The 26,605-nt window shown below is 36.1% G+C and overlaps 1 protein-coding gene across 16 annotated transcripts in view; it reads right to left on the bottom strand.

The window, feature by feature from the left end:
• Positions 1–26,605, bottom strand: part of ZMYND8 (zinc finger MYND-type containing 8) — an 80,691-nt gene that overhangs the window by 53,126 nt on the left and 960 nt on the right. For 9 of the 16 annotated variants that reach the window (XR_007708901.1, XR_007708899.1, XR_007708900.1 and 6 more), the window contains exon 1: positions 5,922–6,008. Coding sequence is in view for 9 of the 16 variants with exons in the window: in XM_035548078.2 (XP_035403971.1) it covers positions 5,922–5,935 (14 nt within the window). In the remaining 7 variants the exon portion in view is untranslated. The other 7 variants (XM_035548088.2, XM_035548073.2, XM_035548076.2 and 4 more) reach the window with 7 other exon arrangements.

Raw genomic sequence — 26,605 nt, 5'->3', positions numbered from 1 at the left:
TGTATGCAACTAGGTAACCAACTGCATACAGAAAATACCTTGTATCATTCTGAATGATACTCTTATTCTCTTATTTCCTTATGAAGATGAATGAACATAGAGGAACATATTTTAAGAACACAATTGAAATTTAAGCTTTGCCAGTTTCACTGTCAATTGACTAGAGCACCAATTAATCATTTAAAGCTTCCCTACTAGTATGGACAAAACTTACTTTAAAAAATAAATTGTTTCCTAAAATGTTAAACTAATTTGTTTCATACAAATTATCTTAACACGTCTGAATGAGAGGGGAAGGGGTGGAGGTTATTCCTTAGGGGATAGTTGTGGACAGAAAGAAAAAAAAATGAGGATTGCAAACATACAGGATTTACTGATACTTCAGTTAAAAAAAAAAAAGGAAAAAACTTAGCTGCACAATTTTAAAATACGTTCTCCATTAACCTATTAACCTGAAGAGTCTTGTTTTATTCGAATGAAATTCAGTTTTTCAAATTTCAGACAAGTAAAAGAAATACTGTCTCTTTTGTTTAGGAAAATAATTCCTGTAGTATTAGTACTTATCTAAAAAAAATGTACATACACAAAAATCTTTAAAGCTGCTCTGATCTATATAAACTACCAAGAGCAATTAAAAGTTGCAGATGAACTACTGCACCTTGACATTTAACCAAGAAAAACTGACAGATATGGAAAACCACTCAAAACAGCCAATGACCATATACACAGTCTAGATCTACATTAGGGAATAAGCACATTAATTCTAGAATTATATATTTATGGAATTCATTTTCCCTTTTAATTAATAGAAAACAAACAAACAAAAAAACCACTGATTTAAGACTATAAGCACTAAAACTGAATTTCATCCTTAAGATAATTCCTGCCTCTCCCATATCACATTTGTGAGTAGCAAATCTAAATAATGATTTCAAAAAACTGCATTCAATAAAAATCTGAAAAAAATATTTGCATGCCATTGCTGAATAAATAGCAGCTTTGTATAAGCACTCACCTATAACAGTCTCTTACTCATCGGTAGCTATGCTATTTATGCAGGATTCTTAAAATGGCGTCTGACAGCACTGCACTGCCTCATTCCTGTACTGTAGTTAAAATGGTAGCAGTTTATTCAATAACAGTATCTCTTGTTTAAACAGCAGTGCTGTATTCGAAGCAACCATCTAAATATCAGAAATGATTTGAAGTATGACAAAAGGATACCTGACATCTGAATGTTTATCTATAAAGGCACAAGACGGAGTTTTGTGAAGTCACAGGTTACTAGGGAAATCACTCAATTTTAGATTCACTCTCCAGTTTGAGCCTCTCATATTTTATGTTTCCTTTTGTAGAATCCCCTGCAAAATGCTCCATTTCTACTAAGCAATTAAGATACACAAAATGTTTATTCAGCTGTCTGCATACAGCAATGTTTAAGCTAGCTACCTCTGCTGACATGCAGAGCCAAAATAGATATTTCTAATTTAAAGGACATGCAAGTTCTTTTTAAAACCTTACTCTTTATCCAATACATTCAAAATAGTGCCACAAAAGAGAAAATTAGGGGCAGGAGGAAGACCCTTGGTGTTATACGGTCCTCTGTAAGACTATAAACTGTAGAACTGAGGCCCAAGCAAGGCAACAAGAATAGCTATAGATTTCAGAAGCCAAAACCATAATTTGAGAACAATCATGTTTGAAAACAAAGGTCTATACTGGCTACATTAAGGATGTTAACATAACATAACATAACAACATAATTTTAATCTCACGGTATTAAACAGATGGCACAACAACTACCAGTAAAGGGTTAACATAAGGATGACAAACAGCTATGAAATAAATAAATTTCTGTTTCTATGTAGCAATTTCTAAATTAGACTTTAACCCATGAATATGGGATACATTTGTTAAAAAAAAAAAAAAAGTATTAAAAAAATACTTTCTAAAGACAATTAAAGGGCCAAGCTATGTGGCCTACTACAATGGTTTTCAGCCTGTGGTTTGCAGACCCCCCAAAGCCTGTGTAGTACTTTCCAAGGGTATTGCAGAAAATAGGTAAATCAAACCTATTCTATTAGGCTTAAATTAATTATATTGGGATTCATATGCTCATGGGAAAATGTTAGGGATCCACAAATAACAAAATTTCAAAATTGATGTCTTAGTGAATAATACGACATTCTACACGGACAAAGGTTACGTTCAACTTTCATGATGTTTACAGGATTCAAATCAATATCCTGAATTCCAGACAAAGAAGAGGAGTGCTTTCACAGAGATTTATCACCCCTTATCCAACCGTGCTGAAGTGGTACCATTACTATGCAAAACTGACCATCACCGATCACTTTTCAGCTACTGGATCCACATGACCAATACACTTGAAAACAAAGCAAAAACAAAATCAAGAAAAGCCAAAAACAACAAAAACAACAAAAAAGCAAAAGCGATATCACAAAATGGGAGACAGCTCAGGAAGAAGAGCCAACTGAAGTTTGTGAACACTGATACGAAGAGGTAAATTTATAACTCAATCTATTTTTGATTTTTGAGCATGAAGTCCCTTTTAGTACGTGCCTCTTTAGTATCACTGTAGGTTTTCCCCTACATTTCAATATTCCTGCCTGAAGAGAGAGGGAAAAACATCACATTTGGAGTGGTTTATACTCTGCACTTTTTTCATTCTCAGTATGTTAAGTAGTGTCGTTTGTTTAAAGAAATCATTCATTTTTCCCTAGTACTATTTAGCTTCCAACTAAAACAGCTTGCCTGGGAAGAATGAGGGAGGCATGTAGCTTTTAAAAAGCTACTGTTTTCATCATAGCTTATAATCCAGATCACTCCTTTGTTTTTCCCCCACTGCATTCTTTGTCCAACTAATTATAAAAGTAACTGGATGCTGGCACTAAATAATAATGGCTAATCATACTCATCCTGGATGATACAAATTACTCGTTAGTAGCCAGAAAACTAAAAGTGCAATTATACGATTAACTGCTAGTTACATTAGAATAATGGCCATTTACTACAAGCTGAATAAACCTCAGCTACATTGCTTCATATATGTTCTATCTAATTGTGAAATTCACAAGATCCAGTCCTATAAAACCCTGGGCAGAAAGAATATGTGCTTTTCCCCCGTGACTATCACTTTAACAAAACCCTATATTCCATCTGTCCTGAACAGCAGAAAATCTGCAGAGTGCTTCTTATTATGCAATCTATGAAAGTGAGTGATAACATCGTACCTTGACAAAGCACCAAAAATACATGAAATTCTTCAGCTTGGCTGAATTTGCTTTACTTAGGTGGAACAAAGATGGTAGAAATTTCCAGAAGGCCTTTCTCAGTCTTGCCACTGCAATTGTCAATCTTTAACCTACCCTCTGCTTCTATTGGCTCGAGTACTCCATGGAGCAGCGCGATTGGGCTGATCTGTAAAACAACACTGCTGTCTCTACCTTGCCTCAGACATCTTGCTGCAATGCAGACATTTATTTTTTGTGAACTATAAAAGAATTATATTTGAGTGATTAAAAATAGTGAACCTTAACAGACTCACGATGCTATGTTTCATTTCATGTACAAGGGCAGCTTACACAAATATGCTTCACTGTCAGCAATGTGTCTGGAGGTGCAGATTTGAAACAGATCCTAGTTTAACAAAACCTGTGGGAGCCATTTTAATACAAGCTTTTTGATTGCAGATCACTTACTCCTGCTTCCTCACATTAAACAAATATTATGTTGTGCAATTTTTAAGACTGAAAGTAAACTGCTAATGTGTATAAACTAGTGCTAGGAAAATTATGTCCAAATGTAATTTCTGTTTTTAGCAATTGAAGAACGAAGAACAGAGTAACTTCTTAGCTGTGTTAGCACCTTTATGTATGCTGAAAACTGCATTAAAATTGCATACAAAACTGCTATCACGTGAAACTCAGAGGTACAACCCAGCAGTGTTTTAGGTTGCAAATTCTACTAGAGATTCTTACAATGTAATTTTTTTTTTTTGTTGGGGGGGCGAGGGGGTTAGCAAAGTGAGGTACTCAGAGTAACATACTCATACAGGCAAACAACTAAGCAGAGGTAAATGCCCATGTTACAGAATGTTATCTTGGTAACCTTCTATTGAAGTTAACATGCAAGTGTACCTAGGTACAGTCATTTTCAAAGCTACCTGAGCTCTAAGTTCTTTCCTAAAATCATGAAAGTGTGTGAACTGCCAAAAAACAGCACAAAAATTACATTAAAGCACAAAACAGCATCTTTCCTCTGCTTTTGTAATGTTTTTTGTGATCACTGAAAAACTACTTGTTAAAACATGCATGAAAAGGTTACGATTAAAAGCTTAATAAAGGGCACAAAATGTTCTAAATCAGTTACGAATCAAGCAAGCTTATCTGAGATTATGCTTTGTATACTATCAAAAATATACGTCCATTAAGTACTATTTACTTTACTTTGTAAGGTCATTTCATTGCTGAGTACTAGCGCTTTCATCACACCTTACAAACCTAACGAACAACCAAACTGCGCTTTACCCTACAAACATGGTAATTAAGGATCTACGAACAAATAGCAAGTAGAATATTTTTCACTGGCCTGAGGTAAACAGGAAGTATAAGCTTCAAACTTTAGAAGCAAATTATCAAAAAAAACGTGCATTCAAATTGGAACAGTTTACACATACAAGTCCCTTAAATTGGACGCTAAACAAATAGGATTTTTTATATGGCTAACCACTAAAATCACTTCATCTACTGGACTAACTGACCCAGTAAAAGCAAAATGTTTGGAAAACTATTAAAAATGTTCAGAGTAGCATGCTGCTTACTTACCAACTGTTCAAGCACCCATCTCATTTTTCCAGTTAAGAAGATACAACAGGCTGGCAGATTTGGGAATTGATCAAAAAGGAATTTCTTGAAATAATTACGTAGCATTAAACCAAAAGTTAAAAAAAAAGACAAAAAAACAAGAACGAACAACATGTACTACTGTCATGAACCACAGATGATTTTATATCCTCTGGACTCCACAACAGAACTGTGGCTGATACAGTGTAAAACAAAAAGGCACAGATAAAAGGTACATTAGTTTATTCAAACTATGTAAAAGAAGAAAGCTAACAGTTCAAAAGCATTTTCCATAAAGAATCAGATTTGTAAACTGATGTACTGCTGTATTTTATTGAGCAGCAACCCATTTCCAAAATCTGCAGCATAAAAACTCCCTTTTAAAGGAACAAAATATTAACCATACAGTGTCTCTCAGAAAGAGAAACACATTGTATTAATTATTCCTGCAAGAAAAAGAGTTCAATAATCGTTTTAAGTTAAGATAAGCTGCATAAAAAACATGATGCAACAGCACACCACCACCTAGGCCCAATATCTACAATCTGCCATTAGCACTTTTTGCTGATGTCTAGGTTTTTAAAAATCCCGTATTTTTTCATAGATAACTTATCTTAGCTATTCCATTCACTGTTTAGAAAGGTAAACTTGCCTGTTCTTCTGTCTGCCATTATCCCTGCTTGACTCCCTGTAGGGCAGTTAAATGCATCTGCTCCCTAGCTTCCATTTTCTCTTCAGCAGGCATGTGACACAACAGACAATAGTGCTGGCAAACTGCTCAGAGAGAGAAAGCTTCTTTGGAATACCAGGATCTTGTTAAATTCTAAAAACACCATCCTCCTGTGCAGAAGTAGGTATGCCAAGGTTTTGCCAGTCTGCAAAATAAAGCTGTGGCTAATGGCTACTAACCATGTGACCCAAGAAAGCAAATTTAAACAGTTTCAACTTAATAAAGTGCTGTGGTGTGAGTTTTGCACAACAAATCACAGAGAATCACACTCTCAACCCACAACTCATAGGTCTTAGAGAAAAAAAAATGTAAAAAGTAAGGCTTACCTCTGTGGATGCATTGTTAACACAGTGTTATGTCAATACTTATAAAACATGGAGGACAGGCTCTCAGTACTCAGACAGAAAGGGCTTGGCACTTCAGCTTGATGATCTGTCTTCCCAATAAAAGCTAATCCTGGATTGGCTACTTTGCTAAATCTGAATGTAAAGCTTCAGGGGATTGGCTGAAACACTTCCTGAGCGATTATCTTTGTGCAGCTCTGGCAAGCAGGAGCCATCCTGTGCAGAGAGGAGACAGGCTAAGCTAGGCCCGTGGCAGCAAAAGAAACTTGGGAAGGGCCCCCAAATATCCACCTCCCCTATAAAACACACAGATTTTCAGGCCGAGGGAAGTGATCACCAACTGCCTGCCTGAGCAAGCGTGCCCCAGCACGCCGCTGCTGAAGGCAGTTGGATATTTTAAACCCAAGGAAGGAAGAGTTCACCCAGGTCACAAAAGCTATTCGTTCCAAACAAAACGCTAAATTCACTTATCTGGTGGCCCGCAACGTGTTGCACGGGGAAAGCGAGGCCACAAGAGGACAAAAAGTACTGGAAGTGAACGTGCACAGGAGGGACGGAAATCAAAATGTGGAAATTCGGGGAGAATCCTCCTGCACACCAACACCCACAGGAGCAAGCACACGCTGACAGCGCGACTGTTTCACATACTGCACGCCAAGCCCTGCATGGGAAAAACCTGACGGCTGATTTCTACAGAAACTAAGATACAATAGAAATTGCATTCTCAAAGAGGGTTGTTGGCATTCGTTGCATGCCTTCCCCATTTATAAAAAATGCTGCAGAGAACAGCCCAAAATATCAGTATCACACCAGATACTGCACTCTCAAATTCCCGCCCCCCCCTTGCGGCCCCCACCTTTCGGCCTGCTAAGGCTGGCTGTTCAACAAAAATCTGACTTCCGTATGAGTCCGCTGCAGCTGCAGTTTCCTGTCTATTAACCCTGTAGGACTTGGTACTTTTTAAGATATAAGGCAGGCCCTAAAAAGAAGTAGAATTCTCTATGTGGCACACTATCGGTCTGCTTTCACAAAAATGTTAATATACCTGATATACCTGTCCAGCTTTTTTTTTTTTTTTTTTTTGCTTTACCTTTTATCTTCTACTGAAATTCTGCAAATGAGACAAAATGAGAAAACAGCGTGGAAGTGGTCCATTTGATCTCGAGCCAATTCCCAGACATTTTATTCAAAAATGCGTTAATTCCTTTCCCTAAAATTCTGTGATTCAGTTCTCTTTCCTAATGCAGTGAAAGTGGGAGGATTTATCACTGTGCCAGGAAGGAAGAAAGTGTCGACTCCATATGAGTATTCCAAAGGTCAAATCTTTAGAAATGCCCCACCGAGGCATTACATTCTGTTCAGAATTTTGCGTCTGTATTAGGTAGTTAGGTATTAGCATTCTATAGCCATCAACGAATTATAATGGAAATTGTAGATGAAAAGGTGATTCTGACACACACTGCATATTATCAAAGGATTATTTATACAGAAAGAAAAACTAATGGAGTAGTAGAGAGAGAAATTCAATATTAAAACAATAATTATCAAACGAGCTGAAATAACAAAAGCAAAATAAACATCATGCCAACAGATTTAGAATTGTGCAAAAATGATTATAGAAAACCCTCTCCCATAAATCAAGACCAGTTGCAAACAGAATATATGCACTTCACTAGCTTTACCCAAGTGCAAATTATGCCGAAAACAATCACCACAAATAAGGCTTATGCCCCCCCTTAGCTCCAACCAGTATCTTTCACAATATAACTACTTCACCATACAAACCTCTTTGCTTGTGAGCCGACATGACTCATACCTATGCTACCCAGTAAAATTAATACTGCTACTCTGCATTGTCCCATACTGAATTCAGATTGTTTCTTGAGATATCATTGTCAAAGGAAAACTGCCAAACCATCCTATCACCATGCTTACATCTTTTTGTGTTCCTGTGTTTTAGGCCGCAACAGTGGATTAACAGCCCAGAGTATAAATTCTCATCTCGTAAGTAATTCTGGAGTCCCTGCTGGAAGCATTTTCCCTTTTTAGCTTTGGCAATGTTTTTCAGGGCAGGGAGCAGGAAGGCTCATGGATTACACTGGCAGTTTGTTCTGTTTTAGGAATGTAGCAGAAACTAGAGTGCTGCTATAAAGGGAGTCATACAGCCCACTGCAGCAGCAAGACAGCACTGGAAATGCATGACATTCAAATGAACACTTGCATCAGTTTTAACAGTTTAAATCATTCAAGATCAGTTTCTTTTCTTATTGCATACCTAAAGCTCTATGCCACTCAGAGATACCAGCCCCCAATGCACAAATATCCAAATTCTGATCCATGAAGCATATCTAAGTAAGAGGATTATCGGCCATTAACATTGATGCTCATTAATTGACTGCTCTACTTCAATATTATTCTATTTATTAGATATATATCCTAATGCCAATGAAGTACAGCAAGGGAGTAAAACTTAACACACTGAATTTGTGCATGCCTTGTGCTAAGCCAGACCTGACTCCGAGAATGCAGCAGCGCTGATGGTGACTGGGAATGCTGCCAAACTGACACACTTGGACTGATAGGAGAGAATCAGCATGCAGCAGACAGAAGCAGAAGCAGCCTTAGAAAAGGCCTAGGGTCCTATCCTCTTGATTCAAGAAAATGGTGGCCCAAATACAAAAGGAAAATTTATAATCCTTCACTGATTAGCAAGAACAAGGATGAAAACGTAGAAAGTAAATCTGACAATTGCCTTCAGCCATTAGACACGCTATTAAAATAGCCAAAATAATTCCATCAGGAATCAGGAGGGAAAAGCATTAAATATCCTTCTCTTTGTTTTCTTGTCCCTACATACACTTTACAACTGGAGATACAAGCCCAGTATAACAACACACAGGTACATCTGGAAAACTTAGAAGATTCTGTCTGTTAAATTACAATGAACTCATATCCTGCGCGACGGATTATTTTACATAGGAGTGGTGAATTTTTTTGGAGGGGGAAGGGAAGGGAAGGGAAGGGAAGGGAAGGGAAGGGAAGGGAAGGGAAGGGAAGGGAAGGGAAGGGAAGGGAAGGGAAGGGAAGGGAAGGGAAGGGAAGGGAAGGGAAGGGAAGGGAAGGGAAGGGAAGGGAAGGGAAGGGAAGGGAAGGGAAGGGAAGGGAAGGGAAGGGAAGGGAAGGGAAGGGAAGGGAAGGGAAGGGAAGGCAAGGGAAGGCAAGGGAAGGCAAGGGAAGGCAAGGGAAGGCAAGGGAAGGCAAGGGAAGGGAAGGCAAGGGAAGGGAAGGCAAGGGAAGGGAAGGGAAGGCAAGGGAAGGGAAGGGACGGGGGAAGCTAAAAGCTTTGTTAAAGCAGAAGAGAGGGCGGAGAGATTAGATTAGCTAGTATTTGTCCTTTTCAGTGCTTTGGAGATGTTAAAGGAAAACATGGCTGTGATGCAGGAAAAAAAAAAGGCTAAAGAGAGAAACCAAGGGAAAGACGGAAAGCACAAATACAGTCAAAAGGAAATTAAAGATAACAATGTTAGAAGTGCAACCTACTATATTTAGAGCTCTTTGCAAAGAACTGTGCCCACTGTGCAGAATCTCCAGAAAGTGCACACATCAAACATCGTCAAAAAGAATGAAAAAACAAAAAACAAAAAACAGCATTTTAAGCAACTATACTGCTAAATAATTATTCTTGAGGCTTTCCAGTATATAAATCACACCAAGGAAGAGAATTTTTTTATGTGACAGAAGCAGGGGTTTTGATATATTCCCCTATAGGAAGCAGCCAGTTATTCACAGTCTCCCCAAGAGTAAGTACTGTAGGGTGAAAATATCAGTGGCAGAAAGGGAAACACAGGTGATGTTTTCCTTTGACAAAAGATGAAACTTTAAAAATAACGTTTTGAACAGATACACAAAAGGAAGGATGTCATATTCTCAAAGGATTAGCAAAACACAAGAGAAAGGCATTGCATTTAAGGGCTTTTAGCTTCATCCTGCATTTCCAAGTTATTGACTGAGAATGCTAATTTCTAGATTAGGAACATGAAATATTGTAATTTGGTATCCTTCCTTTAAGAGTCCCCTTTCCCCACCCCCTTCTACGCTTTAATCTGAATCTACCCAAGTATCAGTAACTGCTTAAAGACCAGAGGACAAGACTGCCAGCTGACAGAGAATCCAGCAAGATCTGGAAAGACAGCTCCTGAAATTTTAGAATCATGCTGGATGCTAAATTTATTAACCTGCCTAAGAAGGCTGGTAATTCTGTAAATTACACCAGAAACTACTGCTGGAGAACTGCATTTGTCCTGGCGAACAACATCTTTGCATACATTTGATTTAGGTTACTTGTTGTGGATGACACTGATCAGTCACTGTCTACAGATTAAAATTCTGATTTTCTTTGTAATACACACTGAATGTCTGGTGCATTATGAAATTTTCTTTTGACAGCCTTTTTAACTACTGCCTCATGTATGTTTGCTTCCAAAGAAAATCTCCATTCACGTTCAATCATCTGCCAAAATTATCTTTATCCCCCCCCCAAAAAAAAAAAAAAATACACACCCTTGAGCCTTGTTTTAGCAGCTGTACCTTTTTCAAAAGAGGTGCTATGGCCTATGTTATCTTAAGGCATAAGGCTATATGTTTAATCTCTTTCACCCCTAGATTAGACTTAATAGCTGGGAGTAGGGCTGTTGGATATCCTATATAAAACAGGATTTTTGTTAGTATACATTTAAATTGGATGTTCTATAGGAAAGCCTACCAGATATAATTTATTTTGTATTTGATCTGCAACCAAATACTTTCTTCAGTTACCTGGAAAGCAGCTGCGGGACATATGCAGATATACTGCATGTCAGACCTAAAGCATATCCACCTTGCAGTTGAACCGCACCAGAGTGCATATGAACTTATCACGGCCAGACTGTGCCAACACAGCGATGAGCCTAACTCACTGCACATGCAAGGCTTGTGGGTATCAGGATGTAGAAACCCTGCATGAGAACTGCATACAAAATCCTGAAAGAAGTCTGTGTTTCACCAAGGAATTCTAATGCCCAAGCGTGAGACATCCTGCATATAGCATTTACTCTGATATCATGGCCTTCCCAGGAAGACAGAGGAGTCACTACTGCTAGGGAAGAATTATTTAGGACAGACTCTAGATAATGCTAAACCCCAGTCCCGTTACTGTGGTTTAAATTTTTCTTCTGATTTTTTTTTCAGTCAGCAATTGCTTGGTTTACATTTTAAATCATAAAATTGACTTTTTTTCCTTCTATCATTAGATAGAAGAGGTTTATTTGTTGTTGTTTTGTTTTTATTGTTGGTTGTGATGGTTTGTTTTTTATATACAAGATGATTATCTCACATAGGAGTCCATCAGCTAAAGCTCATACCAAATATTTAAAGGGATGGAATTGCAAGCATACTGTCACCACAGCCATTTTCCTCTCACCTAGACATATACTTCATCACAACCCAATGCAGGTCTAAACTGCATCACTCTTACTTAGAACCTCTTCCGTGCTATTCCATCCAGTAAATTTGCAGGCTGGCTTCAGTTTTAAGGCTCTGCATATTCTTTCTTCCAATTCTTATATTTATCTCACTTTTCTAGTTTGCCTTTCAAGAGCAGATTCTTTTTCCACCACAAATGCTCAGTCCTATCACTTTCACAACGGCTTAACGCATAGTTTCACCAACTTTTTTTTTTTTTTTTAATTAGAAGTACTAACTTGAGCATCTCCTCATTCCTTACAACCATAGCAGGCAGCTCAATCACACTTAGAATCATAGAATCATAGAATATCCACACTGTTCTGTATCCAGTTCTGCACTTCTTGCAGAACTGTCAGTATGGTTACACAGAGAACAGGATCAGTGAATCAAATATTTACTCTGCTAACTTTAACCCAGGAAAAACACCAATTCACAATAGTTCACAACATTGCTGCAATAGCACTTGTAGGGGCATGACTAAGAGGACAGGAGTGAGCAGCCTGAGATAACTTAAAAAGTCATTATGACTAAAAGAACTTTTTGTGAAACTACATGCTGAAGCACTGGATCTACATTTTTACATTATTAACTACGTTCTGTTCATGCCTAAATGACACTGTAGATCTGTCCCCATCTTCTCAACCTTGTGAAAGGGCAGGAAGAAAGAAAGCCTTTGATATATAACCACATCTCTGAAAAGAAGCAAGACTTTTTTCCAGTTGTGGCATTGTCTTGTGAAGCCAGGTGAAAGACTTGCCCATAATCAGCACATATTTCACTCACAGTAACTAACATCTCCATAAAGAGTTGAATTAATTTTAGAACTTTTACAGATTGTTATTTTTCATGCACTGTTGGACTTGCAGACAATGTTGACTAAGCCATCCTTATCAGGTGACAGGTATGAGGACTTGACTGAATTAGCGCCACTGTAAAGTTGTTTCAAAAAGGGAATTACTGTAAGGAAACGTATACCCACATCAAAGAACATAATTCTGAAACAGCAGAAGAAATCAAGCTGTATTTATTCTGCTTGCCAATAACATAATAAAATCGAAGTGTGTGTGTTAATTAGGTACACAAATAAGTCTTAACTGCCATAAGACTAGCGTGCAAGCTTTTTCACTAAATGAACTTCACTACACTTTTTTTTTCTAAAGCCACAAATCCTCACATGACATTACAGTGAACAGATGTCAGATGTAAGGGATTCAAAAATGAGACTGTATGCAACATTTCAACCACATAAGGAACTACAGAATGAAAGTATAGGGGAAATGTATTTATTTCTGTGTTTAAGTTACAATAGGCCCAAGAACAACTCAAGCAAAATGTTGGTTTACCCCTTTATAAAGCATTATTCTGACTTCTTGTATAATGGTCTTGCTTAATCCTAGCTTTTAAACATTTGCTGGAATATAACAGCACAATGCATGCTTGAAAATAAGTTGTGATATTATTCTGCATTTCAGAGTGTCATTAGATATCCAGGAAATACCAAGATATTGCAGAAGTGGAAAAAGAAAATTCTAAAATTGTTTCTTAAGCAACTCTATACAACATCCATTCATAGGCTGTTGGAGGATAGAATTATTACTGTGACCCTTGTTTTATTGTCCTTCTCTCCATCCCTCAGCTGTATTTCTCTTAAAATGACCTCAGATTCCAGTCCTGCATTTTTAATCTCTTAAATATCTGCATTCAGATATCTATAACTACTACTCCTTTCAAGGGATGTGAGAATATCTTGAAACAGCCAGTCCTGGACAATAGCAAACATTTTAAGAAAGCAAAAAAAAAAAACATTATTCAGGAAAATTAAAAATGATTTGCTAGCTGTTATAATTAAGTTCTAATTTACTGTGCATTTTTGTTCATCTTTATATGATAGCAGAAAAAAAAGCAGCAATAAAAATATAAAAGGTAAAACTGTACCAACAATTCTTTTTAGATAGAAATATCTACAAATTAAGATAAATTATATGAGCTACATAAAGACTGACAAAAGAAATGTTTGTGACTTAGACCACCAAAATGGTCTAAAGTGGATACAGATTATCTGTAGTTCTGCTCTGGTAGTTACATGCTTGTAAACCTTACCTACAAGAGCTAATCCACAAGGTGAATACACTTTTTAAACTGCAAATTTATCAAACCAGAGACATTATTTGTACGTATGTTTAGGGCTTGGCTCCCAAATAATGCCTTAGAATTTAATGAAACAGGATCATTATTACATAAGAGCTTACGGACACTGAAAAGGTTCTGTGACTCCCAACCCCATTCCCAACCACTTATTCCAACTCCTTCCATCACACTGGATTTTCTATTTGTGTAAGCGAGGAGTGAGACAGTTCTGTTTGCTCAATTTGCAGAAAACTGAATCCAACAGCAAGGTTAGATTCTGCAGCCACCAGTAGTGACTGGAGGGAGGGAGGGAGGCTGACGCTTTCAACAACTGGGGGCAGTTAGATCACATTGTCTGTACTGCCCCCTCTGTTCCCCAAAGACACTGCTATGAAAAGAAAATTACATACAAATATTTGACAGTTCTCTGAACTTTCTGTGCTTTGACTTCTCAATGATAAAAATCTCTCCTATATGGCTTGCCACTATCTGCAGTTTTGTGTGAGCTTAGTTCCTTGCATTCATGTAAGCAAAAGGAGCCTTGCCGTGTTTGGCCTTTTTTTTCCCCCATTTTTTCTCCACAAGAATCTATATTAAAAATAAAAATAATATAAAACAAACAAACAAAAACTCACAGTATATTTGCAGTGAACATTTGAGTTTATTTACCTGTGTATGCTTTTGCTTATGAAAACTTAGATCTTGATGGAAGGATAGCATAGAATACTACCAGCCTTTCAGACTACACGCAAAAATTGACACTAACATTTTTTTCTGACAGCCAAGAAAAGAAGAAAGGGACTGTATGAACTAAGAGCAAGCATCGTGCTCCTTTTTTTTTTTTCTTTTAAGAATAGAGGAACATAGCCACATAAGGCAGGGCTATCAGAAAAAAAAAAAAAAAAGAAAAAAAGGCAGCTGTCTCCATAATATATAAAAAACTGGTCTTACTTAACTCATGTAATAATTAAAAAATCCTCTTCAGTATTGCTTCTATTTGCAAAGATTTGTAAAACAAATTCTAAAATAGGCAATTTTAAATAGTAATTTCTTTGAAAGTTAAGGTTGTTCCTGCTTATGGCTAGGATTTTTTTTAAAAATTAAAAATAATCACCTACTTACGTTTTTATATGTATTTGTTCCTCATGTCAAAACACAATAAAAGTTTACATAATTGTTCAACAGCATTTAAATATTTCTATTTTGTGAAATTTTCATAAGCATTTAAAAACAATGTAAATTATTTAAAGGAAAAACAAGTTTTAATGCAAAACAGCCAGGCTTGTCCTGTAACAATTAAAACCTGCATGCTGTTCCACATTTGTTGTCAAATGACAGCTTCTAAAACTGGAGCCTTGGACTAAACAGCTTTGTAGGTACTGTATCTGAAATGTTCTTTGCCTACTTCTGCATGTAACCTCTTGAAATGGGATCTTGATCTGAGTATTTATATGGGGAAAAATATTCAAAAATAAACAACTTTATACATAAATAAAAAGGACATCTTCCCCAGACTTTTAGTAAAGAATCAAAAAACGATCTATTTCTACTTACTCAGATGTGTTACAACACAATACCCTTCTATATCAAATGGCCAAAAGCTGCTTTCCCTCACCTCGTGTGTCAAAGAAAACGGTAATAATTTCAGAGATTTGGCACTTTTTCCTACATTGTTCCCAGCTTTGGTAGAAATATAGCATCCCCTAGTGTTCATTTATTTCAATGAAAAAATAAATATGGTCAAATAATCACCTATCTAAAAAATGCTATTCAGAACTTTTTTTTTTTTTTGTGATAGGATTCTGTATTCATTTTCATTTCAAGATTTTGTTACACCTCTCTGGTCTGCCTGATAACCACAGACCATCTGAGGGTTAGGGTTTCCTCATAGGACACATATCTACTGTTCTGCTGTACATGCTGCCCTGCTGTAGCAGCAGGAAGAAAAGCAATTAAAGAGCACATGTAAACCCTTCTCCAAGCTGGTGTCAACGCCAAGACTGAGGCTGAGCCATTCTATCCTGTCCTGCATGACTTTACACCTGCAGTTGCCATTCTGAGCCCCCAGACCAACCCCAGCCAGCAGTGTTCAGTCGTTCCTTAGTGAGGTCAGCGTGGAACCATTTGCCCTGCACTTTGATGGAAGAGGAGACTGAAGAGCCTGCATACCTTTCCTTATGCTAGGGCATAATCTTCCTCTAGCCACATCAAATACCTCATGTGTAAGTTTAATTCTGCAAAGACAAACAAGCTTGATGCAGAGCATTGGAAATCATTATTAAGTCTCAGTCCATATATGTTTTTGGCATATAAATTGCAGTTAGACATCCAGTCATATGTAAACAAATCTTAGTAAACACAGATAAAAAGACAAAGGCTAGAAATAAACCCAGAAACAAACTGGTTCTTGTATGGTGCAGCAGTAGACAGAAAATACTGAAGCAACTGGGACTTCTCTACCAAAGCACATCAGGAAATGGAAGAAACTACCACCATCAGGGGACACTCACATAACCCCAGTAAACATATATTCAAAAGATCTCAACCTACTCATGACAACACTGTCTGAAGAATAGGAAGGCATATGGGCCCTCAATAAAAATGTACGATTTCATCACAAATTTTGACCAGATTTCTTCAGAAATCTGTCAACACTGGAGGTTGTTTTGAATTTAGTAGTCTTGCACTAAGCACATTTGATTTTTTGTTTTGATATGTTTGATTTAAATTCATTTTTATAACACTAACTAAAAACCAAGCAGATTATCTGAGCTTTCATATTTACATTGAAAGCGATCAGTTGCAACCAGAACGTCATTTATTCTCAATGGCATATATACCCATATGTCTTTCAGAATAGGGGAAAAAGTGTATTTCTTTCAAGTAGCATGTCAATCACACTTTGTTTTATTCTATGTATCATTGTATTCTGTCTTACAAGTTAACCCAGAAAAGACATAATGGCCCAGCTCAGAATATCTGTGTTCTCTGCAGTAACCCAATAGACTTACAGATCTAATTCACCTAAAAATGCCACGCACAATGTGCTTTGAGAGAGGAGAATTTCCAATCACATTTTCTCGATCTCTGGTTTCCCTGACATTTTTTAAAGATTTTTTTTCCCTGATAACAGAAAGAAACCACCTTACTTTGATAACATTGATCATATAAACAAAATGTAAATGAAACTAACTCTCAGAAATTCTTATTGAGAAAATACCCATGCAACACATATACATTAGTAAAAATCCTCCTCCTCTGGATGGCATAATGGCACTGTTTTGCCAGCTAAAATGATAGAAAAGAGCTATACTGCAAACTGTTTTAGTTAACCTTTCCAAGTAGAACGATGAAGTGCTTTAGAAATGAACCTCTCCATTTGTCAGCTCAAGCAGCATAAGAGAGCTTCTCAGTTTTGTAATTAAAAATCTGAAGTACTTTACTTAGTCCGTCACTACTCTCTGCCCAAATCTTCCTATGTCAACAGAATAATTCAGACAACTACGGAGACATCTAGCAATGCTGATGTCCTAGGATATTCCATGTAGCCTCTAGCTTCCACTCCCCAAGGCCAAAAGTCACTGCTAAGCCCCATGTCATATATGTGAGCCCCAGGAAGCTACCTCAACTCCCAGAAAGCACTTAGAATTACACGAGCTACTTCTACTGAGGAAGCCAAATCCCACCCTTTGAAAAACTGCTCGACTTGAAAGTCTAGTTGAGGTGCTTGTTAACAGCCACCTGGAACATCAAGGAATCGAAGTTTTCACTCTCTCTGAAGAGATGCTTGTACAGGCTGTACAGAACAGCCAGAATTAAGATATTCAGACAGATGGACAAGAATTTATAGAAGTTCCAATTACCTCACCTGGTTCAAACTACTATAGCCAATTTGTCAAATTTTATACAATGCTACTTCTTACAAAGAGATGTCTTTATTGATGCTTCATTAACCTCATCAATGAAATAGTTTTATATGGTTACCATATAAACAACAAAAAAATATTTTTCAGAACAGACTAATCTTCTCAACATGAGTAGAGGAAGAAAGAAACATAAAGCAGATGCAGAAGATTTCTTGATAATTAAAAATATTATAAAATTCCTTATGAAATTCTAAAATGTATACAAAGGAAACCATAACAAGCACCTCTTGTACCACGCTCCACTAATACACTTGAAATTACACATCATTAAACCACAGAAGCATAGTCACAATGACGTCTACATGCACCTAGCACACACCTAACATTGCTCCAGTCACTGAAATAGTGTAGACTGCACCTTTCACTGCTTTGTACACCCAGATGATCAGGAAATATTTCTTCTTAACATTAATACCTCCCTGCCTGTTAGGGTAAGCAATTAAGCTGGGAAAAGCTAATTTGATAGTAGGTTTTGTGGTGAAAAAAGGAACAGAGCTTTATTTTAGTTAAGTCCTTGCTTTCTGATACTGTTACAGTGGCAAGACAGCTGGTCTTGGACAGAAAAGTCTGTATTATTTTTGTCCATATTTTCTTTTGTGGTTTAGGTTATACAAATTACACTAGTTATATTTACAAGAACACTATATGGTGTCTACTTACTAATTCTCATTTTTTCTTTAACGCTTAATTGGTGTGACCACTGCACAGAAGAGAGATGATGCTATTATTAATGGGGAGTAAGAACAGATGCTTACAGAGAATATATAATTGGTGAACAGCTGTGACAGAATATTCCTTATTATACGATAAAATCTAACAAGCAAGAAAAAAAGAAGTTTGTGAAAGAGAAAGGTTTCAGGGTTTCTCTGCATCTAGCACTTAGCTATTATTATCTGCCCTGCCCAGGCTCAATTGTGAAATTTCATTTGTGTGATCTCAGCCTCATAGTTTGCAATAATGTCAAATAAATAAATTTGTAATACAAATAGTAGTAAATTATCACAATAAATCCAGGAGAAAAAAAAATCTCCTCTAAAGGCCCTTCTAAAGGCCCTTTGTGTTTTACTGCACTTTCAGTAGTTGTAAGGGTCAACAATTAAATCTTTATTTTTTAACCCATTTTAGGAGACATGCTGCTAGGTGATTCCCCATCTAAGCAACTCCAATGTAATATGTGGCACGCTGCTACATAGACACTAGCTCAGGAGATTTCAAAGAAAGCATAATATATATTTATAAATATTGATTTGGGTAGGACAATCTTTAAAATGCTAGAAAAATTAAGGTAGCTTATCCATACACATAAAAGATAAAGAAACCAGATTGGGAAAAAAAAGGGGGTGGGGGGGTGTATTTTCAGTTTCAATTATTTCCAGTCATTAGTTTTTCCTTGACAGACTACTTAACGTATTAATGCATGAATGAAATATTAGTCTTTGCATTGTAGGGTCATCTATTGAAATGTCAGTTTAATAGCTTATTACATAAAACCCTAGGGTGAAATCCAGGTCCTATTAACTCCAGTGAGGCTGGAGTTTCACCCAGGACATTCATCTGTTTTTACAATGCATGGAAATTATAGTCTTTCAAGGACAATAAAATCTGTTCTAGGCAAATTAAAAATTATTAATGTATCTAAGCCCTTCTTGTGTCTATCCAGTAAGTAGTGAAAATAGCAGTTAATAAAAATGTTAAATTGACAGAAATATTAAATGGATCTGGAAGAGCTTTTCCAGCCAGGAGTCTCTTTTTTATTTTTTTATTTTTCATTAGTCTGTTTTCTTGTATTACTGTTACCACTTTGCAACCCTCAATACCTTTTTATGCAAAACACTTAATAAAGCATCACTCTGCCCATTTAACAAATGGTAAAAACATGGAAAGGAGAATAAAATACCTTCCCCTTGTAAATGACAAGGTAAATTCTGTGTTACTCAGACCCAAGTGATCTGCTTGGAATATAAAAGAATTTTATATTTTGGTCGAAAAAAGGCATGTGCATTCTCTCTTCCTTTTGAGCATCAACACCCAAAAGAATCTTGAAATTGTGCAATATTTCTTCAGCTGATTTCTGTTTTCATGACTTCTTGATGAATCACAAGTTGCGGGAAAAAGCCTGACAAAACATGAGCCTTTTCATTCCTTGGTTAAGCTGTATGCTACCTTCAAGCCAAAATAACAAAATTAGACAACATCAGGTATCAAAAGTTAATGGGCTTGAAAGAGATCTGGAACAGAATTAAGGCTTCAGTCTCAAGGACTGTTCTGTAACAAGTAAAATATGTTGGTTTTGTACAGTGATGTTAGCACAAGAGCATACAGGCATTCTGTAAGCATGAAAATAACCTTGCATCAAGACTAAACAAAGGCTTCTTTGGAAATAAGGCTAATAATAGGGAGTTTAGCTAACTAAAGCATTCTAGAAGCATGTCCATCAGCTTGGCTGTGATTTATAACACAGCCTTATAAGCCAGGTTGGACGGTGCTTATTTGAAATACACACAGATTTTGGTGCCAAAATTTCAATTAATACAATGTCTAAATACAAAGTAACACGTTTTTTGGTTCTGTTAAAAACCCTGCAGGCTTTCATGGCCTTCAGCCTCCCAAAGGTAAACAGAGATGACTGCTAACAAATGGTCATGGCTCATTCACATTGTTCTTGTTAGCTGATTTATGAAGGCCTGGCTGAACATCACTGCCGGCTTACCTTTGTGTTTTTTTTTGTTTTGTTTTGGGGTGTGTGCATGTGGATTGGATTGCACTGGAGGTTTTCAGGATTAGACTGGATAAAATCATGAGCAACCTGGTCTGACCTCACAACTTGATCACACTTTGAATAGGAGGTTCGTCTACAGACTTCATGAGCTCCCTTTCAGCCAGATTTTTTTTTTAATTATTATTTTGCAAAAAAAAGTATATTTTTGTTTCTGTACTGATACAGTCTAAATCCTTCTCAAAGTTAACATTCAGGTAAAGTGAGCCTGTAACATAAGTGTTCTTATTTACCAATAAAGTCAAAGAATATGTCTGACCTGTACTTTCGTTCCTATTTATGCTTTAGTGGCAATTTTTTTTTTTTTTCAGGAAAAAAATGTGATACAATAAATAATTCAGTTTATCTGAGGTGAAAACACAGAGAAAAAAGTTACTCTTGAACTAATACCAATTATAGGATCATTGTGCAGTCTCTATATATCATAGTGGTAATTATTTCAGATGACAACCTGCCTCTAGTACAAGTGGATATACTGGGTTTGAATATACTATTTTTATTCTTCTTTTATTTAAAAAATAAAATAAAATCAGGAAAATAAGCATGAAGTGCAATTTGTTTTTCTTTTTTTGGGGGGAGTGTTACTGCCATATTATTAATCTGTCAGGGAGGAAAAGGAAATAGTTATTACAGAGTCATAATAATAATAAAAAAAATATTTTACAAAATCAAATGCAAATGAGAAGTGTTTGCTGGAAATCTTTTAAAAGCTTTTATCTTAAATTTTCCCTGAAATAGTTTTGTTTGGAATTAAATCTGCCCCAGACATGGCCAAAAACATAAAAGCCTGAAAACCTAAGTTATTAGTTTATTATCATTATCCAAGCTGCAGAAAAAGCACATATTTTTACAATATAACATTAATTAGAATGTTTACATTTTATGTCTTCTAGAACGTCATTTCTGACAAAACACTTTTAATATAAGAATTTTAATCAGTTGGTGACCTTGAAAGCTGTTCTTTGAAGAACAGCATATTGAGATCTAAAAACTCCATGTGTAGGGGGAAGCACATTATATGTGAAATAGCACATAAGTGCAAAAAGGTATATGTGGAAATAAATAATTATATTGTATATACTGGATGATTCAATGATTGCTGTTTTACAAGGTAAATAAATGTAAAACAGTGCAGGTTTAGTGCCCTGTAGATATATATGATATACGCTAAAAACCCTGATGGGGTTGTAAAGCCAACATAAACTAATGTACAGGGCTGGCTTTTTAGATGTATATTAAAGCAGACTATTCAGACAAGAATTTGGCAATATCTGGAGAATCTACTTACTACATTAAATAGTGAAACCCTTTCAATTGCTCTATTTCTGTTCAACTACAAATAACTCTAAAATACCTTATAAAGAACAACAATGCAACAAATACCAACAAACAGATACTTTCAGCATAAATACATAATACTTAAGCATCTAGATATCAAAATCATCTTCATACCAAGCTACAACAGTACGATAGCATTTTATAAATGTTTTTAACTTAAAGGTTTTACTGAAACCCCATCGATAATGGCATTTTCGTTGTGATCTGAAAGATCTTTTTTGGTGTACAGTCAATATAGTAACAGAAAATAAATTTGAATTAAAACTATAATGTTGGTCTCCTAAATAACCTTCCCTTAAACCAATCGTTCTATTTTTAATTCAATTCCTCCCTGTCTTTCTAGAAAATCTTATGACAAAAAAAAATTAACTACATTTGACTTTCTAAATATAGTGTTATAAACTAGTTTGCAGTCACTTCAGCACCTAGTAGATAGCCTTCAAAGATGTCATGTTGGACTGTAATGAGATTTGCAGGTTGAAAGAAAGAACCAGCCTCGGAATGAAACAAATGGTGGTGTAAAGCCAGACACATATAGGAGCTTGTATTGGAAGTATGGTCTTTTAAGAAGGCACTACTGCTTTAATGTATGCAAGAATTGTTCCACCTGCTCTGCAAGTAGAGTATTTATTTGCGTAATAGACTCTAAATAAAAACTGCAATCAGTCACCTCAGAAATTGCACATCATTGCATAACAGCCAGTAATTGATTACCAGATGCAGACATTGAACTGAATTTCTAATTTTGGTTTTTACAAAACAGCAAGATAGCTTTTCACTCTTACTTGCTACCTAAAATCTAGTGCTTGTTTCCTGCCTTTCTTAAGGCTCTACAATAACTATTCAATTATATATTATAGTAAAATGACTTCAACTGCTGTTTAATTGTAAAGGGTTTTTTGATGTATGACTCCCATTGAGTATTTTAATTATAGGTCTGAGACACAAATCCATTCTTTCTTCACTTCCCTGTCCCAATTACATGACTTAGCCTGCACATTATTAACACAGTTTCCTTTATTTCAGAGACAGTAGAGCATCAAAAAATAGGCAGACTGCTCTCTAACTGTAGCACTGAGTTCTCAAAATTCACTAGGGTACACTTAATGGTACACAATGGTATCTCCTTTTTGCAAAGCTACATTTTTGTAAAACTTCTACGCAGACTAGATGCTGAGTTTCAATTCTTACAAAGTAGAAGTCTGCTTTACAGTCACTTATGAAGTACAAAGAGAAGCAAGAAATACCATACAGAAGCATAAAAATCATCCAGTTAAAAGCCCTGTCTGCAAAAGCGGTTGGATCTTATATGTCAGAGGAAAGCACTAAACTATTTTTTTATGAAAAAAATTATACTCTGACAGAAAAACTCCTTTCTTAGCTCAGCTGATAATTCCTTAATTCCCAAATAGACGATGATTAGTAGGCTCTTGTAATTTTAATCTCAGCTACTATTATTTAACCTTTTTATTATTATTATCATTATTTTGTTGCTACTGGGTCTTATTTTGTTTGGCATTAAATGCCAATTGTGTAAAACAAGAATATCCTGTTTAAGTTTTGCTTTTAGGTACAGAATAAATCAAAACACCTGACATACGTATCTTGCACTTTATTTTACTTCGTATCTGTCATTCTCCTTCTCAAACTACGATAGAACTCTGTCCCATAAGCTGGAATTCCAACAGTTAGATTCTGCGCAGGCAAATGGTTGGCATAAAGAGAATATTTTCCAAATGCAAATCATTCCCTGACTGGAAATCCTGATCTTTTTCTACTTTGTCTTGTAAAACCAGTATCTTAAGAACAGGCAGACAGCAAACTGGCTCAAGCAGACTAGTTCCTTGCCCTCAGGTATTTCTGGGCCCCGGACAGATCAAAGAAGATCATCCTCACTTCAGTCATACCCAGATGATTCTTCCTTTCCTTTTGCCACATGACTATAGCTGAAGACTGTGCAGAGAAATCACCTATAGATTCTAACCTATAAAGGTTATAATTTTTGATTTTTTTTTTTTTTTTTGCAAAAGGCAAAGAACCTCTGGCAGTCCAAAATCTGACTATACTCCTTCCATGATTTACCTAATGCACATCTCTCTTCTCTCATTTTTCCCAGCTAGTCCTTTCCTAGGTACTCTCTCCTCCCCTACACCCCAAAGAACAGAATTAATACATTTTTATGCCACTGAACTGCTCAATGCTTATGGGGTATGGTTCTTCCCCACAGGGAATCTATCTTGTCTATTTAGATCCTAAATGCTGCTAGAAAAGGTCTCTAGTTATTCTGTGTTTATACAATTCCTAACACCTCCCCACCCCACCAAAAATCCCAGACTTGGATTGTCTTTTAACACACAAACACAAAAGGAAATCCTTTAGCCAATTTGAATGTATTTACTTCGTGATTTTTTAACTGTCTTACTTACCCCATGATGATGACTTTTTTTCCTCTGAATTTTCTCAAATTCCGAATTAAATCATCTTATTTAACTGAAGCATAAAATAAAGAAGTCATTCTCAGTTCCTTCTGCGTGGGCAAGCAGATCTCTGGTTGATTTCTACAGCTCTGCAAAATACATTAATTTCATTTTGCTTTCTAGATACTAGAAAAACAAATGAACAAAACTTAAGAAGAGACTAAGTATTAAATCCTATGCAGCTGTTCTCAAGCTAGCTGGCTGATGATAATTTTCTGTTTAATTCCTTTACTAAATAAATAACATGATAAATCAACAGAAAAGCAGAAAGGCTAGACCATAATCTTTTCTTAACAAGAGGCTAAGTTTTTGTTTTATTTACTCATTTAATGGAAAAAAGCATCTAAGAATAGCTATGTTTGCAAAGCTCATTTGTTTAAAGGGTAGGACATTCAAAATGACAAGGTGGGCTGTATTTGATATGTGCCCACGTATAACTCAGAATTGTGGAATCAAAGATGTAAAGAAATCTTGGGTCCTTAAACCTGGGACTCAATCGTTCAAACAACAAAAACACGGAATTATAAACCAGGCAGGAAAGTTGGTAGCCAGAAAAATAAGTGGGTTGTCTGTATGCAGGCCCAAACAGTTATCTCAGTTTCCAAATACTAAATAACATAAATTCTGAAAAGGTATCTCAGAAAACTGCTTGTAAGCAACAGAAATATAGCTTTTTTGTTTGTTTGTTTTTAAATACGTATGTACAGTGCTTTAAGAAATAGGATTTACTTACATGCCAAAGACAAGACTTCAGCACTTTAGAGATCTACTGAAAACAGCATACTTGTAACAGGTAGAAGGGGTCACTTCACTGCTTGAACATGACCCTGTCATCAAATTTCAGAAAAGAAGAAAACTTGACCACAGGTTCTAAGGAGTAAAATGGCGGCCTGCAACATTAAGTCTTGATTTTTCTTGCATCCCACACACAATGTTTTACTGCAAAAGAATAGTTTCAAGGCTTTTGTTAATCAAAATGAACATTGTAGACAACAGTGATATCCTCTTAAGCATACAGCATATGTCTATTTTAAAAACTTAAGCTAATATATATAGATCTTATTGGATAGCTCTTGTGGTATGAACTTGAACACTAGCTTAATATTACTATAATTATCATACCTTATTATCTCATTATAGCTCATGATCTAAACCTTCCTTCCCATTCGTTGTTACAAAATAGTGCAATTACTAATTATAAATTTTAAACTTGGTTAACATATTGAAACTTACTTTCTCCTACAGAAAGCATGCATCTATGTAAGAGACTAACAAGTGATAGAAGTTACCTGCTCCTAAATTGCTTTAGCTTTGTTTCAAAATAAAAATTCAAATTCTATTGCTTGTTTAGAACTTCAGCATGAGAGCTGAAATTTATGCTAAAAGTAAAATTATCTACAAAGCTACAAATCTAGAAGCTATACAGATGTAGAACAATTCTTGAGGCCTTAAAGATATGGATCTTCTAGAAAATCGTATTCCTAGGGGGGAAAAAAATAAAAAATCAAATTAGCTTGTGCACTCCGCTACAGTACAAAAAGAATGCTAACATTTTTAATCAGATTAGTATATTTTGGGTTATAAAATCATATGCCAAGTTTGTGTTTTTTTGGTTTCCATTTCTATTTATCATTATTTGCCCCTTTCTTTTGGACTTTCCAGGGAAAAGAAATTGTTTTGAAACATGGCTAATTTTTGTAGCTAAAAACCAAACAAACTGCAATTATGCTAAGTAATTATGACGTTCTTTCAATTTTATTTTATATTTTTCATCAAAAATCAACCACTGTCTGTAAAAAAATTACAAGTATTTTATTTCAAATGTGTCTCTTCAGCTGAGGAGAAGAACACGCATGGCAGCGTATTTTCTCTGTACAATTGCTCTTTAGCAATTCTTAAAATAAGATATAAAATCTAGTTTCTGAAAATATTAGTCTGAAACTCTAAAATAGAGTTGGGAAAAGGAATAGAAGCATAGCCAAGCTCAGCAGCAGAACGTTTAACAGAAAGCAGACTCTAGCATACATACTTCAGAACTGCTTGGGGAAGCATTAAACATTTAATAACCAACAGGTAGCCAAAATAGCTTTACAGGTGAACCAAATTTTAGGTGCAATTTTGGCAGCTGGATCCAGGAGAGTCTTGCCCTCCCCCGAGCCAGTTGAGACCAGGCGCTATCTGATTTTCCCTTTTTCCTCTTCTGTGTGAGGCCCTACTTGTCCCTTGACCCCAACTGATTTGTCCCCAACTTGTACTTGTCCCCATCTGATTTTTTTTTTCTGATAAATTGCTCTATTTTTCCCACTAAATTCCGGATAGAACCAGCAGATACACAAATTTCTGTATTTTTAACACCTCAGAACACCGTGAATCCGTTCTCTCTCCATTTCAACGTGAGGGTGGAATAGAAAAAGGAAACAAAGGGGACTTCTCAACATCTTTTGCCTAAAGGGGTGAAGAATCCCGACTGTTCTCCACAGGGGAGGCTGAGGAGCCGCTCCCCGCCAGCAGAGGTTTCTA

Source organism: Cygnus atratus, chromosome 16 (genome assembly GCF_013377495.2).
Source record: "Cygnus atratus isolate AKBS03 ecotype Queensland, Australia chromosome 16, CAtr_DNAZoo_HiC_assembly, whole genome shotgun sequence".
Taxonomy (NCBI): domain Eukaryota; kingdom Metazoa; phylum Chordata; class Aves; order Anseriformes; family Anatidae; genus Cygnus; species Cygnus atratus.
This window is presented reverse-complemented; position numbering and strand designations above follow the sequence as displayed.